This window comes from Spodoptera frugiperda, chromosome 14, assembly GCF_023101765.2.
Source record: "Spodoptera frugiperda isolate SF20-4 chromosome 14, AGI-APGP_CSIRO_Sfru_2.0, whole genome shotgun sequence".
Taxonomy (NCBI): Eukaryota; Metazoa; Arthropoda; class Insecta; order Lepidoptera; family Noctuidae; genus Spodoptera; species Spodoptera frugiperda.
The window spans coordinates 1,895,513-1,913,741 of NC_064225.1; the positions used below are offsets into that span (position 1 = coordinate 1,895,513).

General features: G+C 35.1%; 2 protein-coding genes across 5 annotated transcripts; one reads left to right on the top strand and one right to left on the bottom strand.

Annotated features, from left to right (window-relative positions):
• Positions 1-3,737: 3,737 nt before the first annotated feature.
• Positions 3,738-6,202, bottom strand: LOC126911379 (uncharacterized). The gene is made up of 2 exons (XM_050698303.1): positions 6,073-6,202; positions 3,738-4,105 (listed from the first exon to the last, which is right to left on the bottom strand). Exons 1-2 carry the CDS (start codon positions 6,091-6,093, stop codon positions 3,806-3,808), a joined length of 321 nt encoding a protein of 106 aa, XP_050554260.1. The 5' UTR covers positions 6,094-6,202; the 3' UTR covers positions 3,738-3,805.
• Positions 6,203-7,899: 1,697 nt separating this feature from the next.
• On the top strand, positions 7,900-17,507 carry LOC118279219 (PRKCA-binding protein). Of its 4 annotated transcripts, XM_050698289.1 has the most exons (12): positions 7,920-8,065; positions 10,448-10,495; positions 10,590-10,649; positions 11,050-11,142; positions 12,498-12,609; positions 13,134-13,262; positions 13,796-14,028; positions 14,495-14,669; positions 15,334-15,527; positions 16,012-16,164; positions 16,474-16,576; positions 17,089-17,507. In XM_050698289.1, exons 1-12 carry the CDS (start codon positions 8,019-8,021, stop codon positions 17,482-17,484), a joined length of 1,743 nt encoding a protein of 580 aa, XP_050554246.1. In that variant the 5' UTR covers positions 7,920-8,018; the 3' UTR covers positions 17,485-17,507. The 4 variants fall into 4 exon arrangements, with proteins under 4 accessions (XP_050554248.1, XP_050554247.1, XP_050554246.1 ...); XM_050698290.1 differs by lacking the exons at positions 10,448-10,495; positions 10,590-10,649; positions 11,050-11,142 and adding an exon at positions 9,449-9,605 and having other exon boundaries at positions 7,904-8,065; XM_050698292.1 differs by lacking the exons at positions 10,448-10,495; positions 10,590-10,649; positions 11,050-11,142 and adding an exon at positions 9,568-9,605 and having other exon boundaries at positions 7,926-8,065.
• Positions 17,508-18,229: the final 722 nt, after the last annotated feature.

Genomic DNA, 18,229 nt, shown 5'->3' on the forward strand with positions numbered 1-18,229 from the left:
CCCATGGACACCCGCAACACCAGAGGAGTCACAGGTGTGTTGCCGGTTAACTTAACAAAGTTACTATAATGGCAATATTTCATTTACAAAGTATCGTAAACTGACAGGAAAAACTAGTACCAGCTTAAACCAACTATCCATAGTAATATGTAGCATAGATAAAACACTGGTTTATCGTAAAAACCGGACACAATCGCCTAATCCGGTGTTGCACGTATCAGGCCAAGGTTCAGTATAAATTATAGTGGCAACACTACGCTTGCATAATATTCAAATACAGAACAGTAACGACCATTCCTAACCTTCAAACGACTTGCAATCATATTACTATTCCCATTAAGAATTATTTTGAAATGTTTTAATTTGGTTTTAATTGATTTTTAATAGTGCAGAGTAAATTTTGTGAGTATATGATGGTAATATTATATAGTTTCTAGTATGTAATAGATATAACTAGTTCGCAAGACCACACACGATGCGTACGGGTGACCTATTTACTGTTGTAGGGGTCACTCAGTAGAAGTCACTAGATGACCCCCCCCCCTTAAAAGGGAATCGTTAGATGCTTTCAGCCTATTAGGTACGTACCTAACCATAATATTATCTCGCGTGGACGGTCAAGGTCATGAATAGACATTGAGTGCAAATGTCTGATTGTCCTTTAACGTGGTGGATTGTAGGGAGACGGATTTGGTCTGCCGTAGACATCTCTGATTGATGATGATGATCATAATGTACTGTATAATGATTATCTCTAATTGCAAAGAAAATTAACAATTTGTTTGTGTGTATTTAATTGTTTGAAATTATGAGGTTCAAGGTACAAGGTTTTCGGTTCTAAGTCTTGTTTGCAGATGTATGAGACAGAATAAAAAATATACCTATACAATATTATTATCTATCTTTGAATTTTCGGCGAAGCACAGGTGCCATGTTAGGCAAACATTTCTGGGTATTGTCAATAAGTTACAGTTAAATTAAGGGACTGTAACATAATACTTTAAGGGGGAAATCGTCCAATGACTTCTCCCGCCGTTCGAGGCGAGGAGTGACAGACTCTTACTGACTAAAAACCACCCCGTTCCTACTCCTGCTTTTCGAGCCAGAGCCCCGGTAAACCCGCTAGGGAGTCCACAGCTTCATAACATAATACCTAAAACTTCAAGAAAAAAGCATAATCTTTTATGTGTGGGTGAACTGAGGGACCACACTGGGAATTCGCGAAATGAAAGTTCTAGGATTTAGTAGTAGACCTAAAACAATTGTAGAACGAATCTGGGAATTTGTAAACAAATATATTAAAAACTACGACCCATAAAGTGTGGTCCCTCAGTTCTCAAAGACGATCAGCCAGATCTCGGGAAGTATCTCATAAAAGAAGGTTTTGTGAATACAGACATTTAGTAAATAATTTGTAAAGATATCTATAAAATAACAGACCAGAAAGCATTAAAGATAAAAAAGTATAGCAACTGAACTGTGGTCCCTCAGTCCACATAACAAAGATAAATATTTTAGTGAATATTACTGAATAAAACCGTTATTATTTCACATAAAGTTTTAGTAAAAGTCTTAAAACATATTGTAAAAAGAAATGGATCTTAAATATCGAAGCATTTCGAAGATAGCGATGATTAAAAGTGGTCCCTCAATCCTCTCCTCCACTGACATATAGACACTGCTAGCTGCTAGACGAGAGGAAAATCAGAAAGTCTAGTGTACTTAACATTTAGTAAAAGTTTTCTACTAAATAATAGGTATATAAAATTCTGTATTTCTTACCTCTAAGCTGAGAAAATATTAATTTTTTAATCCTATGAAAATAGGTAGACAAGTGTGACCATAAAATCAAACAAAGTGTAGACAGTACTATTATTCTTTATTTAATATATCATTATTTAGATGAAATGAAAACAAGGTTGTACGGTTGATACGATGATGTCATAAATAATTTGTGTTATACATATTTCAATCAATTATAATCTGCTTCAATTAAATACAGTACGGTCAACGTAACTTGGCGAGTCTGAACGTACGGTACGAAATGATTACTGTATTTGACGTAATTGAAGCAGATTATAATTGATTGATATGTAACTTAAATTATTTACGACATCATCGTACCATTTCAACCCGAAGGTGCCGGAAAAGCAGCAGCAAAAAAGTGTGATCGTATGTTAAAACAAGAAATTTTCCGCGAACGAGGTCGCGGAAAATTCATCTAAATAATGATATATATGTTTCATCTAAATAATGATATATTAAATAAAGAATAATAGTAACTGTCTACACTTTGTTTGATTTTGTGGTCACACTGGTCTACCTTTTTTCATAGGATAAAAAAATTTATATTTTCTCAGCTTAGAGGTAAGAAATACAGAATTGTATATACCTATTATTTAGTAGAAAACTTTTACTAAATGTTAAGTACACTAGACTTTCTGATATTCCTCTCGTCTAGCAGCTAGCAGTGTCTATATGTCAGTGGAGGAGAGGATTGAGGGACCACTTTTAATCATCGCTATCTTCGAAATGCTTCGATATTTAAGATCCATTTCTTTTTACAATATGTTTTAAGACTTTTACTAAAACTTTATGTAAAATAATAACGGTTTTATTCAGTAATATTCACTAAAATATTTATCTTTGTTATGTGGACTGAGGGACCACAGTTCAGTTGCTATACTTTTTTATCTTTAATGCTTTCTGGTCTGTTATTTAATAGATATCTTTACAAATTATTTACTAAATGTCTGTATTCACAAAACCTTCTTTTATGAGATACTTCCCGAGATCTGGCTGATCGTCTTTGAGAACTGAGGGACCACACTTTATGGGTCGTAGTTTTTAATATATTTGTTTACAAATTCCCAGATTCGTTCTACAATTGTTTTAAGTCTACTACTAAATCCTAGAACTTTCATTTCGCGAATTCCCAGTGTGGTCCCTCAGTTCACCCACACATTAATCTTTTTTAAGAGGCCGGTTACGTACCTTTGACTCCTCTGTTGTTTCGCATGTCCATAGGCGGCACTGATCGCTTACCAAAATCCGTCAGCTCGTTTTCTCCTATTCCATAAAAAGTATTGTAAACTACCTTCTGTCCTCTACGATAATTAACACGTATGATGAAATGCAAATATTGGAAATTATTTATGAGTCATATAGACACTGGTCTGGTCAATTCATTAAATATATTTAGTGACTCATATTTTTTACGAAAACTAATGATGTTATAGGGTTTTACGTTGACATTTTTGGTTTAGTTTGTTTAACCTAGATCTGTTGAATTCGAAGAATATTTGAATGGTTCTTAACCTTCATACAAAAGTCTACTTTTCATTTAAGATGACAAGTTCAAGGGTGTTTTGCCAACAGAAATGTGCTATTTATCTATGCTGCGAAGATAATAGATTAGCTATTAGCTAATCCGTGAAACTATGTGACCATTTCTATTAATACTAAGCTATGTAGCTGTGCAAGCCGCTCGGAGCCGCGAACTACCTAGTGGGTTATCGGGGCTCCGGTTCGAAAAGCAGGAGTAGGAACGCCGTGGTTTTTAGTCAGTAAGATTTTGACACTCCCTCTCGCCTCGCCCAAACTGGGAGAAATCGTTAAATGACTTAACCCCTCCAAAAAAAGAGCCATCATACAAAAGTCTGCTTTTCATTTAACAAACAACGAGTTTAAGATGCCAATAAAAGGTATTATTAAAACTCAAATAAAACAACACTACACTAACTAAATACATTTATTTACATCTACAAATTGTATCTACATTAAATAACCTAAAACTACAAACTACCTAAGGTAAATAATAATTCAGACCACCTAAATGACCCTCATCCCTCTTCCTCTGTTCTTCTAGCCTCTCTTCGTCTCTCCCATCAATTCCTAAACCTAGTCTTTCAATCAGTTTCTCTCCCTTATCACCATGTAAGGAAATGAACTGCCTTCGTCTCTTAATGGCCACATCTGGGTCAAACACCCAAGAAGCTTTGTCGTGTATCACTGGGTGACCAATGAGGTTTGTCCTTATGAAGCCAGCGATGGGTCCTGTTTGTGCCTTCGCCTCTTGGTGTAGTAGCAAAGCGCAGAGTGAGAACTGAAAAAAAAAAATAGAACTGTCAAACTAAATACGGCGCGTAACTTTTGACAGATGCGGGTGTTGACGAAAGATTTTTTTAATTGAACTTTTAAAGCTAAACATGGCGCGATGCGCGAGTCTTTTTACAGGTTTCGGACGTAAGATATTTTTTTATTGTAAAGTAACTATATAAGTTTCAGAAATAAACAAATGATAAGAGAGACTCGAATACACCTCCCACAGTATCTGCGCTATAGTGTTGTACCTATTTTAATAATCTTATTCGCATAAGTTAAACATTGTATATTTCCATTTTATTGAAAAGATTTTGACTGAGTAACTGCTAACTCACTCAACATCTTTTCGACTTTGTACACTATAAAATTCAAAATAACACTCTTATTTTTGTAGGTATATTGGTATTGGTATGTAATTACTTAATCGACGTATGACCGGCGTAGCGTAACTCAAAAGTCATTGTCAAATGCACTGCATAGATGCATTGTTAACAGAAGATTTACTTTCAACGGTTTTCTGTCATGTTTAATAAATTAACTGATTCTAAATCATGTTTTAACTACTACAATTGGCAATATGCAACATACCTTCACCACATTTTATTGTACTGAACTTTACTCAATGTTACTCAACACATTGTAATTACGTTATTTGGTAAGATACATTCGAAATGTAACAAAAACTGAAGAGTTTGTTTGTCTGTTCAAAACTAGTAGACTTGCTTAGTACTTTTTTTGGCAGAAACATCTAAATACATAGAATAGAGTCAGGCGTTACTTTGCGTAAATCCATGCTACTTTAACAATACAATATTTTTTTTAATTTTTATTCCATTCCACTTTCACATTCGAGCTGAGGGAGCCGCCGAGTCAACAACTCCTGAAGATGCTCCTGCTTCTGTCGGCGTCTACGTCCGCGTTTCCGTTGAATAAAAAGTCCTAACCTACACCGAAAATCCTACAACCCAAGTCAACTCATACGCTGTCTGTATACCAAATATCATCAAAACCCATTCAGTAGTTTCAGCGTGAATGACGGAGAAACATTCAAACATCCAAACAAATAAACTTTCACATTTATAATATTAGTGTGATTGCTTATCCAAGGCTATCTTAACTGTTTCATCATTTTTTTATAATACACGCAGAATTACTCGTATTTCATTTTATATAGCTGTGCTATTGCAAGAATTGCCTAAGAAAATTAAATAGATATTCATAGATACATGCTTTGGTTGGCCATAATTACTTAGTTAATTATTTTAAACATTATAGACTATATTCTATGGCAGATAATGTTGATTTTTAACACTTTGATTTCTAAGTTAATGTGTGAACAGAATTTTGTTAAAGATCCCATTGAGAGTTCCTATTAAATTGCTCTATACCTTACCTTACCTTTAAAACTAAGACTAAGAAATCCAACTTTTAAGAAATATGTAGATAAAAACTTCTCACAAACCACTACCTAATATTAAATCCTTGCACATTTCACGCACACACAACAAAAACCGAATAAAAACACAATTCCCGCCAAATGAACGACTTGTCAAAATTCACTTTTATTAAAAACACACAATAACACAACGTGTTCCACCATTTTATCCCCGAAGGGGTAGGCAGAGGTGCACATTACGGCACGTAATGCCACTATACAATGTACACTCACTTTTCACCATTTGTGTTATAAGTCCCTTGTATTTATCTCCGTGCTACTACAGAGAACTTATTGAAAAAAGCCCAGAAATACGTAATATAACGAGGCAGTAATTCAGGTCGTTTCTAAAATATGTAGATAATACAAAACTTCTCACAAACCACTGCCTAATATTAAAAAATCCTTGCACATTTCACACAACAAAAACCGAACAAAAAATTAAACATAAAAAATCAAATTCCCGCCAAACGAAATGACCTGTCAAAATTCACTTTTTAAAAAACACCACACCACAGACCACAGATACTCACTATAATTATTATTTTGTTCATTTTTCTTTTTGTTTTTTTTTTCTTTATTTAATAAATGACTAGCTTGCAAGGCGCGCCGGTTTATACTGGCAGACTGGCAGAACGAGTTAAATGTAACTTTTACATATAAAGCAGTCCAGATTGCCCAACGAAACGTAATGGTGACGGTGTCGTTACGTCACTGGGGATTAGGTAATATACCTTTTTTGCGAGTAGGGTAAATGGTAAATGAATTATGGATTATTATGTTATAGTGTAATAATATTTTTATTATAAATGCTTTTATATTTAGTTAGTATTAGCTGTTGCCTGCGGCTTCGCTTGCGTGAATTACGGATTTTGTGACCAATAAAAGTAGCCTAAGTTACTCCTTAGTACATCAGCCACCTGCCAATAAAAATCGGGTTGTTTTATTATCGATTAATGATCGATTACCGATTTTCTCGATCTATGCAGCCTTTTCAGAGATTAGTCAGAACAAACAGATAGACCGTCAGACAAAAAATTGTAAAAAATATTATTTTTCAATTTTCAGTCCAGTTGTTTCGGATGTTATTTAATGCAAACAAACAAATTAATAATCAAATCTTTTGTAATATGAATAGGTTAGCTATGCTATAATAAGCAGCTATTAAAATTAACGACTTACAATCATTAGAAAGATATTAATTTAACTACATATTATTATTTCGAACTAAATTAGGTAGTTTACGTGTTAATTTTATTAGGGTAAGTAGTTAAATTATTTTAGTGCCTCCTTAATCAAATGGTCGTAAGTATGGCTGTTGAGCACGATCTGTACCCTTAGTATGAGTTTACTTTACGTTTAAAATAATCAAAATCAAATCTGAGCACCAATCGCTCTCTCATTTCGATCTCGTTAAACGCAAAAGAAACATGTACTAAGGCCCCTTTTTTAAGGGGGTAAAATCATCCAATGACTTCTCCCACCTTGGGCGTGGCGAAAGGGAGTGTCAGACTCTTACTGACTAAAAAACACCCCGTTCCTACTCCTGCTTTTCGAGCCGGAGTCCCGGTAAACCCTCTAGGTAGTCCGCAACTCCGGATCAGGCATCAGTCCTACTGAGCCCCATCTGATGGCTCTTTGAGGCAACCTCTGAATAACAAACATGGTAGTATACGTATTAGTTAAGTTGCTTATCCATGAATAGAACCTCAAAGCTTGATCTTTGACAGCTAAGCAATTTGAATGCAATAGGTTAACTCTTCAATACATTATATTTTCATAGAATAAGCATTCTATGTTTTTCCTTAACCTCATGCCCCGTAGGGTCAAATATCTAAGCGCCATGTCTAAATCGTTGACTAAATAGTTGGTATATTTTAGTGCGTGTATAAATATTTAGTTTTTGTCTTAGGATTGATTTTCTTGATCTAGTGTTTCCGTCGGTTTGATTAGAGTTATACCTACCACGTCTTCACAGGCAACCGGCGTGGTATTGTTATTTATTTATTTATTAGGAAGGTATTAGTTCTAGTATACGGACCTAATGCCCGTTGCAAACTGTACCTAACAGTAAACAGTAAAGGTAAGGGGCTAGTTTAGGTTCTTCCTTAAGCTAAATAAGTCCTTAATAAATTGAGAGAAAAAGACTTGGACGACGAGTAGTTTGTGACAATGGCCATATACACCCTAAAACTGAAGTATCTACTCTTTCTGACTTTCGTTTTTACAATATAAAAGCCAACGCGAAAAACAGCAAATCTTCTGCAAAAAATTACAGTATGACACACCAAAGAGTTCAACACAAAACCATAAAACCTCCTTCGATGTGACACAAACTGCCTAGCCCTGTTTTACCGACGCGTCTGACGTTTGTCCGGACAGCGGCGGGGTGCCGGGAAAAATCAATAATTTCAACAACACACGGTGACATTTCGTTTCGTATTGTACAAAGTGAAATCATAATATATTTAACGACAAAATGATGCAAGAATACGATGACGACTTTTTCTTTGAAGAGGATAAAATGTATGTATTTATTTGTATTAGTTTTTCTATTTTAATGATGTTTTTTCTTGGTCAAAGAATTTTTCTCGTAAAGCGAGACGATTATGTATGATTTGGTTACGTGTTTTTCTAAATTAAATTAGGTATTATTGCAAAAATATTGAACTATGCTTTATTACGTTTATTATGCTTTTCTAATTGTGTGTTCTTTATATCATCTTTGGTCTGCAATTTTCTAAAATACTTATAGATTTTTGTGTGGGGTAAATAAATATGATTAGCTCGACTCGTCTTTTTGAGTAAAGGGAAATAATATAAGGGAAAGGAGTAGTTTATAAGCACTTATACTAATTAGAAAGTATATTTGTGTACCTTTATAATATCTATCTAGTTCGTAACTACGGTATAATTAATTATTATTATTGATCCTAGTACAAACTATATTGAGCCTCTAACCAAATGCCATTTAAGCGCTTGTTAACTTAACCGAACCTGCGGAGTACCTAGTGGGTTACCGGGGCTCCCTCGAAAAGCGGGAGTAGGATCGAGGTGGTTTTTAGTCAGTAAGAATCTGACATTTCATGATCATTCAATGTTATCGTCTCGCCAAGGCGGAAGAAGCTATTGGATGATCTTTCCCCATCAAAATAAAAAACGCTTGTAGAGTAATAAATAAAATGTATGGGGATGATATATTATTATATGTGTGTGATAGTACTTTCAGTATGATAGTACTGACAAGTGTCAAAATTTACGTCAATCCCATACAATTTAGTTTTCTACTCTATTTGTAGACAAGCGTTAAATGGCATGGAAAAGCTACAGGTGGGGAGAGTTGGGACATTTGACTACACATTGTCTTTATGTAGTTCAATAAATCTGGCATAATATTATTCAAGAGATATTTTTACTCTTTTTAATTTGACTGCCTCGTTGGGCGAATGGTCGCAAGTGCGAAGCCAGACAAAGTGTCTCGGGTTCGAGTCCCGTGTCGGGCAAGATTTCTGGTTTTTTTTTGTTTTTACTTTAGTAGTAGCACGGAGTCTGGAATTGTGTCCAGTAAGTGGCAATAGGCTCACCCCCTATTACATGGGACTTATAACACAAATGGTGAAAATTGAATGTACATTGTATAGCGGCAATACGGGTCGTAATGAGCACCTTTGCCTACCCCTTCGGGGATAAAAGGTGTGACGTTGCTTTTTTTTTCTTTTGAATAATAATAACTTCTAATCTTAACACAACATTTAAATATTCACATACAAACTCAATAACTTATTCAATTATGCCCATTACCCTCCCATTTGACAGCTAACCAGCCACAGATAACAAACACGACATGAATAGTCTATGGGCATCAGTATTGCAATACATCCTTATCTACCCAACTTCCTTTGTTTGCAGAATACTATCGCTTGTTTAACTGACTACAACGTATATGTGTTTTTTATTGATTTTTTATGACAATGTGGCAACAGAATAGTCAGTTTTATATTTTTAATGATACAAGGATCTGTCCCCAGCTTCAAGCGACGTTACACAGCATGTTTGAAGATAAAATGTTTGTATTTCTTTACTTTTTATGTTGTTTTTTGAAAGTTGAACTTTGTATTTTTGTTGTTAAGGTTACTTTTTGTGTGTATATGTGAACTGTTTATGTGTTAGATAGTCTTGTTTTAGGTTTAGAGGTGATTAGTTTTATGTGGGTTAGAGAGACGTGGAAAATTTTAACACCATATGAATTGTTAGTTAGATTTTTATTATGTAGATACAAAATCTAATAATTGTAATAGTTTTTAATTAGGTATGTGTATGAGTAATGAGTTTTAGTGTCATAGTATAATGAGTACCTACGTATATGTAGGTATCTGGTATTAATATGTTGTATTTACCTACTTACCGTGCATCCACACTGCAGTTGACTTTTGTGGAACAACAGACTGCAATACGTAACTTATGTATGTGGCTTCAATACTTTTTTATTATTAACTTTTTTCGACAAACTGTAACTATGGTGTGGATGTGGTTAGATTAAAGGTATTACTTAAATAATGTTAGAAAATATATAAGTAGGTAGATATTTCATACAAATTAAAAATAGTCAAACTAAATAAGAAAAGGAATTTTGAGCGCGATTTTTTCAATGGTATTAATTTTGTCGTAATTATTTTAAAAATCGAAAACGAATCCACGTTTATTTTTTCTGAGAAATACAACCCGGGTCTGTTCAAGGTCAGAGTAAATAGGTACTTTCTAAGTCTGTGTGCTCCATCTTCGGCTACATCTTCGCTTCGCCGTCCTAGCAGTAAGCGGGTTGGTGGCCAAACGCAAACTTATCAACGTTAAAAAATATATTTTAAAATGTTCGTTTTGGTATTTTGTTTAACTTTTATTTTTGTTCAGCAAACCTAACGGGAAAGTGTCCAATTTGTTATTGCCGATTGAGGAAAAGTGAGTTTGTTTACTTTATGTTATTTTGATTGTTATATTTCAACCTTTATTACAATCTGTTTATTTATTTTTATTTTATTTATTTATAATTTAGTGCAACGCCATCGATTCAAGAAATAACAAAGGATGTGTCGGAAATCAAGATTTTTGAAGAGTAAGTATGTTTTTTTCGTATAAAAAGAAATCCTATGATTCAATACATGAAAACGCAATACCCACTTTTGTTAACATTTCTTGTATTGTTTAGTCTATTTCATGATTACGAATTACGATGGTCTATTGCATGATTACGTGCGATGGCCAAGTCGATCTATTTTATTTAAAACGTAAAATAAATGTAATATTGATTTTATAACAATTTGCATAATAACTTAAGACTAAAGGTCCCTTAAGTAGAGACTAAATAAACTAACCGACTTGGTATTACATGGATCTCACCACTTTTTACGGTAGAAATAGTGAGACTTGGGCTTTTTTACTGGATGTTTTTGATGGTATATAATTGACCTAACTAAGCTAAAATATTAAACAAATACTTTTTTTTATCCATTTAGACAGCCAAAAGAAAACATCATTGAAGCGGACACCGAATGCATATTCAACGATTTAAGATTTGAAAGATATACTATACAACATCAAGATCTTATGTAAGTTATATAGTTTAGCATTTAAGAAAAGCACCTATTTTTCAGTAGGCTAAGTAGAATTATTGTGTGATTTAATAGTAAATATAAGGCCTAAATTTAAATCCGATATTCATTCAAAATGGTTAGTAATCGCCCAAAACGGATATTTAAATCAAAATAATAGTAGGGCTAAGGACTTGTCTGTCAAAATCTTGAATCGACCAAGAGATTTTGGTTTAAGTTCATAATTTCGGCTGCTTTATGACAAAATATAGCTTAGCTGAGTCCATTTCCACTAGTGCTAAGCTATGTGTACCAATGAATATGGTTGGTAGAGGCCAAATGCGTCGACAGCAACGTAGTATATCACATCTCTCGTACAAAATCACCCTAAAAATCGTTGATTTAACTGGGCTGTCAATTACTCGGATTAGATATTGCGTACGGAATACAAAAATAAACAGCTCATTACAAAATTAACACGGATTTATAGCAAAGAAACTAGAACAAACTCCATATAACCATCTATCATTGTTACACGCTCAGTAATTCTCACGTTTTTTGTGTAATTCATGTAACACAATGTAAAGAAATAAACACAGTACTTTTCTGTTTCCAGGTGTGCGTAGTGAAGCTAAGTAAATATGCTAGAAGTATTAACGAAATGAAATTCTCTATGTCGGCTAATTTTCCAAAAAATATTTGTATTTTAGTTTATTTTTTATATTTTATTTATTTAAATATTTGTAGTCAAGCATTAGTTTTTTATCGAATAAAAAAAAAGTGTTTGATGTACTTGAAGCGTCTTCCTTCATCAAATTGTTAAAAATCGTATCATCTTTTGTTACACAGTTTCTAAGTTAATCGCTTTTATACACTCTGACATAATACGATTGTATTATGTATCGTATTTTGTAAGTTTTTTAATAATTTTTGGTGGTTAGTTTGATGAGGAAGGTTTTTGGCTACCATACTGATTTATGTATGAGACTATTGCTGTATATTATGTAGTAGTTAATTTGAATTACGCTAGTTTTAGTTCTAAGCTAAAAATAAATATATTTACAAAATAAGCTCTGGTTGTTTTATTTTAGAATACTTAAATATAGTCACTATATAAATGTAATTAATTAACTACCGAACTTAGAGACATTTAACGATTACTTAAACTATTCCTTAGTAATGATTTTGTTCCGAAAACAATTGCTAAGGACTGGGTTAAGTAATCATTAAAAGACTCTGAGTACGGCGGTAAGCTAAAAATGCTATTCTACAAGTTTCTTAATGGCGCTAGTTATTGTCATAAAATATTTAGATGGACAATGATTGCCTTCAGCATTTAGATTAATTTCTCAAACTCAACTTGAATTTTCCAGGGGCATGACAGTGACGTCAGGCAGTGTGGCGTTAAGCAAAGATGAGAAGAACTTGATAGGCATCAGTATAGGCGGAGGAGCGCCGCTGTGTCCCTGTTTATATATCGTGCAGGTAATAGCATAACTCCACGTTTTATTTAATAAAAAAATGCTGACACTACAAAAACAAAATATAGATTTTCACCCACTCACACACTTGATACTCAAATCTTCAGGTACGATATTGGAATTTGAAGATCCTCCTTCCAAAAGAATCTGTCGGGGAATAGAAAGACGCATTGAGAATTTTATGTTGTATCAACTACATCCGCGCGTTTTCACCAGCTTTACTCGGCTCCTATTAGTCATAGCGCGATATTTTATAGCCTATAGCCTTTCTCGATAAATGCACTATCCTTCCAGAGATTAGCGTGTTCAAACAAACAACCAAACTCTTCAGCTTCACATAATTAAGTAGTAAGATTTCAAGACAAAGAATATTCCTACAATCGTAGTCGTAACTTATTGCCCCAATTTTAAAACAGTACCAGTAATCATGAGCCATCTTAATTCTTCATTAGACGCGTGAGAAGAGGTCGTTGTCCTTTAGTGGAACAATTATTAAAGGCTGATGATGATATTTTACACATTTTCCAGATCTTCGATAACACGCCAGCCTCAAAAGATGGTACATTACAAAGTGGTGACGAGTTGGTTGGAGTCAATGGCCAATCGGTTAAAGGGAAGACTAAAGTTGAAGTGGCTAAGATGATACAGTCAGCTAAGGTGAGTTATACATGTTAAGTTTACAACTTCCATTAATAGAAAGTAAAGCGTTCATGGCACCATAGACAATAACGAGACCGCGTTCGGCGCTCTAATTGGTCGTCTGGAATGAATCAACCAATCAGAGCGCTAACCGCGCTCTCGTTTAGATTTCGTTAAACGTAAAGCAAACTCCTACTAAGTATACTGAACCTTTTATACGACAGCAACATCTTTAACCAGCCAACCAAATGTGAAGAATATAGAAAAGCCTCTCTTGTAGCGGGCCCCATATACTGTATACAAATACATATTACTACCCATAATATGTATTTGTGTAAAACAGAATAATAATAACCGCTATAGAAAACGCTATAAAAAACTACAAGAGCCACCTGACACTTTCCAATAAGCAAATATTTAATCATTATTATTATTTCTTCTTAGATTAATCATGGTGTTTGTCGACATTACTTTTTAATAATGTCTCACGAAAGTTATAATATGATTCTCCTTAGAATAATTCGTAAGAATATTTCCTTATCCCTTTCCAGGACGAAGTGACAATAAATTACAACAAGTTACACGCGGATCCCAAACAAGGGAAGTCCCTAGACATTATAATGAAGAAGATGAAACATCGCCTGGTTGAGAATATGTCCTCAGGAGCTGCGGATGCCCTGGGTCTGTCTAGGGCTATACTCTGCAATGATACTTTAGTCGCCAAGCTCAATGAACTGCGGGAGACAGAGACCACGTACAAGAGGCTCGTGGAAAATGCTAAAAGGTATGTTTTGGTTTAGTTTTGATTTTGATAGATTTAAATTTTCATCTTCTAGAATGCTAATTGTATATTATTTGCATGTTTTTTAATGATAATTAAGAGATAGAGGGTATCTACAAGTGATGATGATACCTTTAGGTGATACGTTTACTCGTTTGACCCCTATCTCATAAAGTTCAAATTGACCATTTCCAAATACCAACCATTATCGAAATCGTTCCGAAAAGATTTCGATTAACACGTTATACACCACATCACTGGATCTGGTGACCGACACTTAGCGGAGGATTTGCTTTCAACAGTTTTCTTTCGGCAGTTAATGCTTTAAGTCATAAGTGATGAAAAACTCTAACCTTGTCCATACGAGGCTTTGGTCAGCAGTGGCCACTAATAGGCTGTTGATGGCAATAAAAAGAAGCATTTCACTAATCAAGATACGAGCATTAACCAATCTCCCTCACTTTTCCAGGATGCTAAAAGCGTACTTCGATCTCCTACAAACGTACAAGTCAGTTGGTGATATCTTCGCTGCTATAGGAGTGAGGGAGCCTCAAGCGAGGGCATCCGAGGCGTTTACCAAGTTTGGCCAGTACCACCGGCTGCTAGAGAGAGATGGTATCAAGATGTTGAAGGCTTTGAAGCCGGTGAGTTTTTATGTGACCTTGATTTTGGTTTAGTGGATAGTATTTGTAGGAAGTTATGTCTACGAAAGGAAATACGGAATTTTCGTTTTCTATCTATAATTATGTGACTAGTAATTACAAATAAACTTTTTTTATTCGTTTTCTTTTTATCACAATATAAGTTTAATGGACACAGACTTCATCACCATCACTAAATTTTTAAACAAGACTATAGTCATATTTTTATATTCTAACTACTATAGTTAGCCAAACTCAATTAACTAAAAATCACGGTTTACACACGTAAAGTAGGCTCACGTAGAGTAAAGTAGGCTGCGCGACGTCACCGCGTCTACGGACGCTGCTCATGATGAAGAGTCCCTCTGTGACTCGAAACTAGTAGAGCTTTTCTCCATTAATTTACTCGAGTAAACCGTGATTTTTTTTTAATTAATGAAGACAAAAAAATATTTTAATTATTATGTTATCGGCTTACTCACGTAATGTTTTGACGAGGAACTCGACTAGTTTCAAGCCATGCTAGAGGATCATATTCATGACAATCTGCTCATTAATATGAGCGATAACATAATAATTAATTTAGTATGTCTCACGAAAGTTACAATAAAATCATAAAAAAAATATTAATTAAGACTATAGTCAATTTATTCCAATGGTCTTCCAGATCCTATCAGACATGGGCACATACCTCAACAAGGCTATACCAGACACAAAGCTGACTATCCGCAAGTACGCTGACACCAAGTTCGAGTACCTCTCCTACTGTCTGAAGGTAAAGGAGATGGACGATGAAGAGTACGGGTACAATGCACTGCAGGAGCCGTTGTATAGAGTGGAGACTGGGAATTATGAGTACAGGTGAGGATATGCAATTCTTAAGTAGAATGGGAAACTATGGCCGGTTAAACAAGAGACTAATCATACTAAAATAAATCTTGATACTGGTATTTTAGCAGGAGTGTTTTTGAGGAGAAAAAAGAGTGATGATATAGTTGGTGTTGGTTATTAGAGTTCCTACGATTTAGGGGTAAAGGTAAGGTAGGTACAAGGACAAATAAGGGCTAAAAATACTGTAACTTTGTTTATGGTAAGCAATCGCCACTGCCCAGTAACACCTGAAACACCAAAGGCGTGTAAAGTGCGTTGCCGGCCTTTTGGGGGTTGTTGGGGAATCGGGGATTGAGAAGATCAGGAAGGGGGGTAATTGGGTCTCCGGTAACCTCACTTACACATAGCAAGCGTTGTTTCACGTCCATGTGAGGCCGTGGTATCACTCCATTCGAGCCGGCCCATTCGTACCGAAGCGTGGCTCTCCCACACTATCATTTTATCTTCGTTTCAGACTCATTCTTCGCTGTCGTCAAGACGCAAGAACACGTTTTGCTCGTCTGCGATCAGATGTGTTGGTGAAGTTGGAACTGCTGGAGAATAAGAAGACACAGGACGTTGCCTACCAGCTGCGGCGGTTTATACAGGGGCTGGCTCTTTATCATAAGTAAGGATTCATATTATACCCTAAAATATTTAGTTAGACTATCTGTTTGGTGATGTTATATGCTGAAGATGTAGTCTTGAAAATAAGGAGTCGAAGAGTGTTTTACTGTAGGTGATTATGGAGTCTGATATACTCCACTTTTGTTGTAATTAAAGTATTGTCATTCCTGGTGACTTAACTTTTTCATTATCACAAACCACCGTGTAAGAGTGCTCTGCATAATTTTCCCAACCTTTTGCAAGGGATCAGACTCGACACATTGATTTTCTTCTTATTTTAACTTACTAATAACAAAATGTTTGTTCACAGTGAATCAGTGGAGCATTTGAAAGACAACGCGACCTTGTTCCCGGTCGAAGTGGATCTCTCTCAGAACGCCTTCCAGTACAAGTCTACTGCGCAGATTATTCAGGTCAGTCATTAAATATGATTTAATAATTATTTACATATTAATTAAATTTTGTCTAACTCACAAAAAAAGCAATAAAACACTATCACACGGCCAATGTAACTTTGCTTTCGTGCGACAAAAGGCGCAAAGCAACATGATACATGAATATAAATGTATATTCTATTTTTTGTGGTATAAGACGGTAAATGAGCTGAGGAATCACCTGATGGTAAGCAATCGTCGCCGCGCACGGCCATCCAAAACACCAGAGGCTTTAGCAAGCGCGTTGCCAGTCTTTTGGGGTTAGGAATTTAAGGGTGGTTGGGGAATCGGAGATTGGTAAGATTGACAATTACGGGGAGTAATTCATACAATGACAACATTCACACAACGAAACACGACTAGGGAACTCACACAAAACAAAAAGCTAATAAGACACAAATACACCGCCAATATAACAATTTTCTTGCGACAAAAGGCGCAAAGCATTCGTGTAATTTATAAATATTCTAACAAACAAATATCCTTTACAGGACAATCCAGAAGAAGAGGAAGAGCTAGAATTCGGCAAGGAAATACACGAATACCACGACATTGCAGACTTGGACAGTAAAGAAGCAAAACTCATGAACCGACGGCAAACTAAAGACAATGACGACACCGAATCATCCGAACAACTCCTACCAGACTTCGACAGTGTAGCCCTAACTTACGACAAAGTGGATAAAGCTGACAACATGGACAAATCTGACAATATGGACAATCTAACTTTGCTGACAGAATTGGGCCTAGCTGACACAAATGTCCAAGATGATTTTGGTGATTTTCAAAATGGTCTCCTTGATGAGTTTTTGCCTAAAGCCAGTGGCGATGATAAAAACGATATATTTGATAAGCTGTTGAGTGATTTTAGTCTTTTAAATAAATAAATAAATGTTTGTTATGTATTCTATGCTGGGTTTTATTTTACCTGTCCTCGTTCGTCGAGTAGTTCTATAATAGGATAGTTTAGGACGGACTTGAGATAGTCCATTTGAAAATATTGTACTTGGACGCTTACTCTTGAAGTCAATCCAATAAAATCTCAATTGTTCAATATCAGAACCATACAACCTCAATCATAGTTGTCAAAGTAGCATTCACAATATAAACCCAAACTCAATACAATTTACATTAATATTCACGCCAAACGGATGCAATGGGCGCTAATATTGCAACTACAAAACAGCGAAATAGTCATCTACCCTTTTAACAGTATCTACTAACTACAATAATGGAAAAATTAATATAATTTGATATTTATAATAGAATCAGGCGTTACTTTGCGGAAATCCATGCTACACTAACAATACATTCGATTTTTAGTTAATAATAAGCGGAATTAAAACTAAAAATTGAATGTATTGTTAGTAAGATTTGATTTTGAAATATAGTATTTTGTGAAGTACCTAGGTTTGTGGGTGCAACTCAAGAGTACGTTCACAATATCAATGTCGATCGGATGCCTGTAGGCTTTAGGCACGTACAACTGCCAATTTTAGTAAAGAGGTCGATGAAAGTGAGTGAAAATGATGAACGATTAATTAAACACTGACTGCACGATTGGCGCGGTGGCTGGGCAACCGGCTGCCGCGGAACGTGTATCAGGTTCGATTTTCGCACGGAGCAATTGTT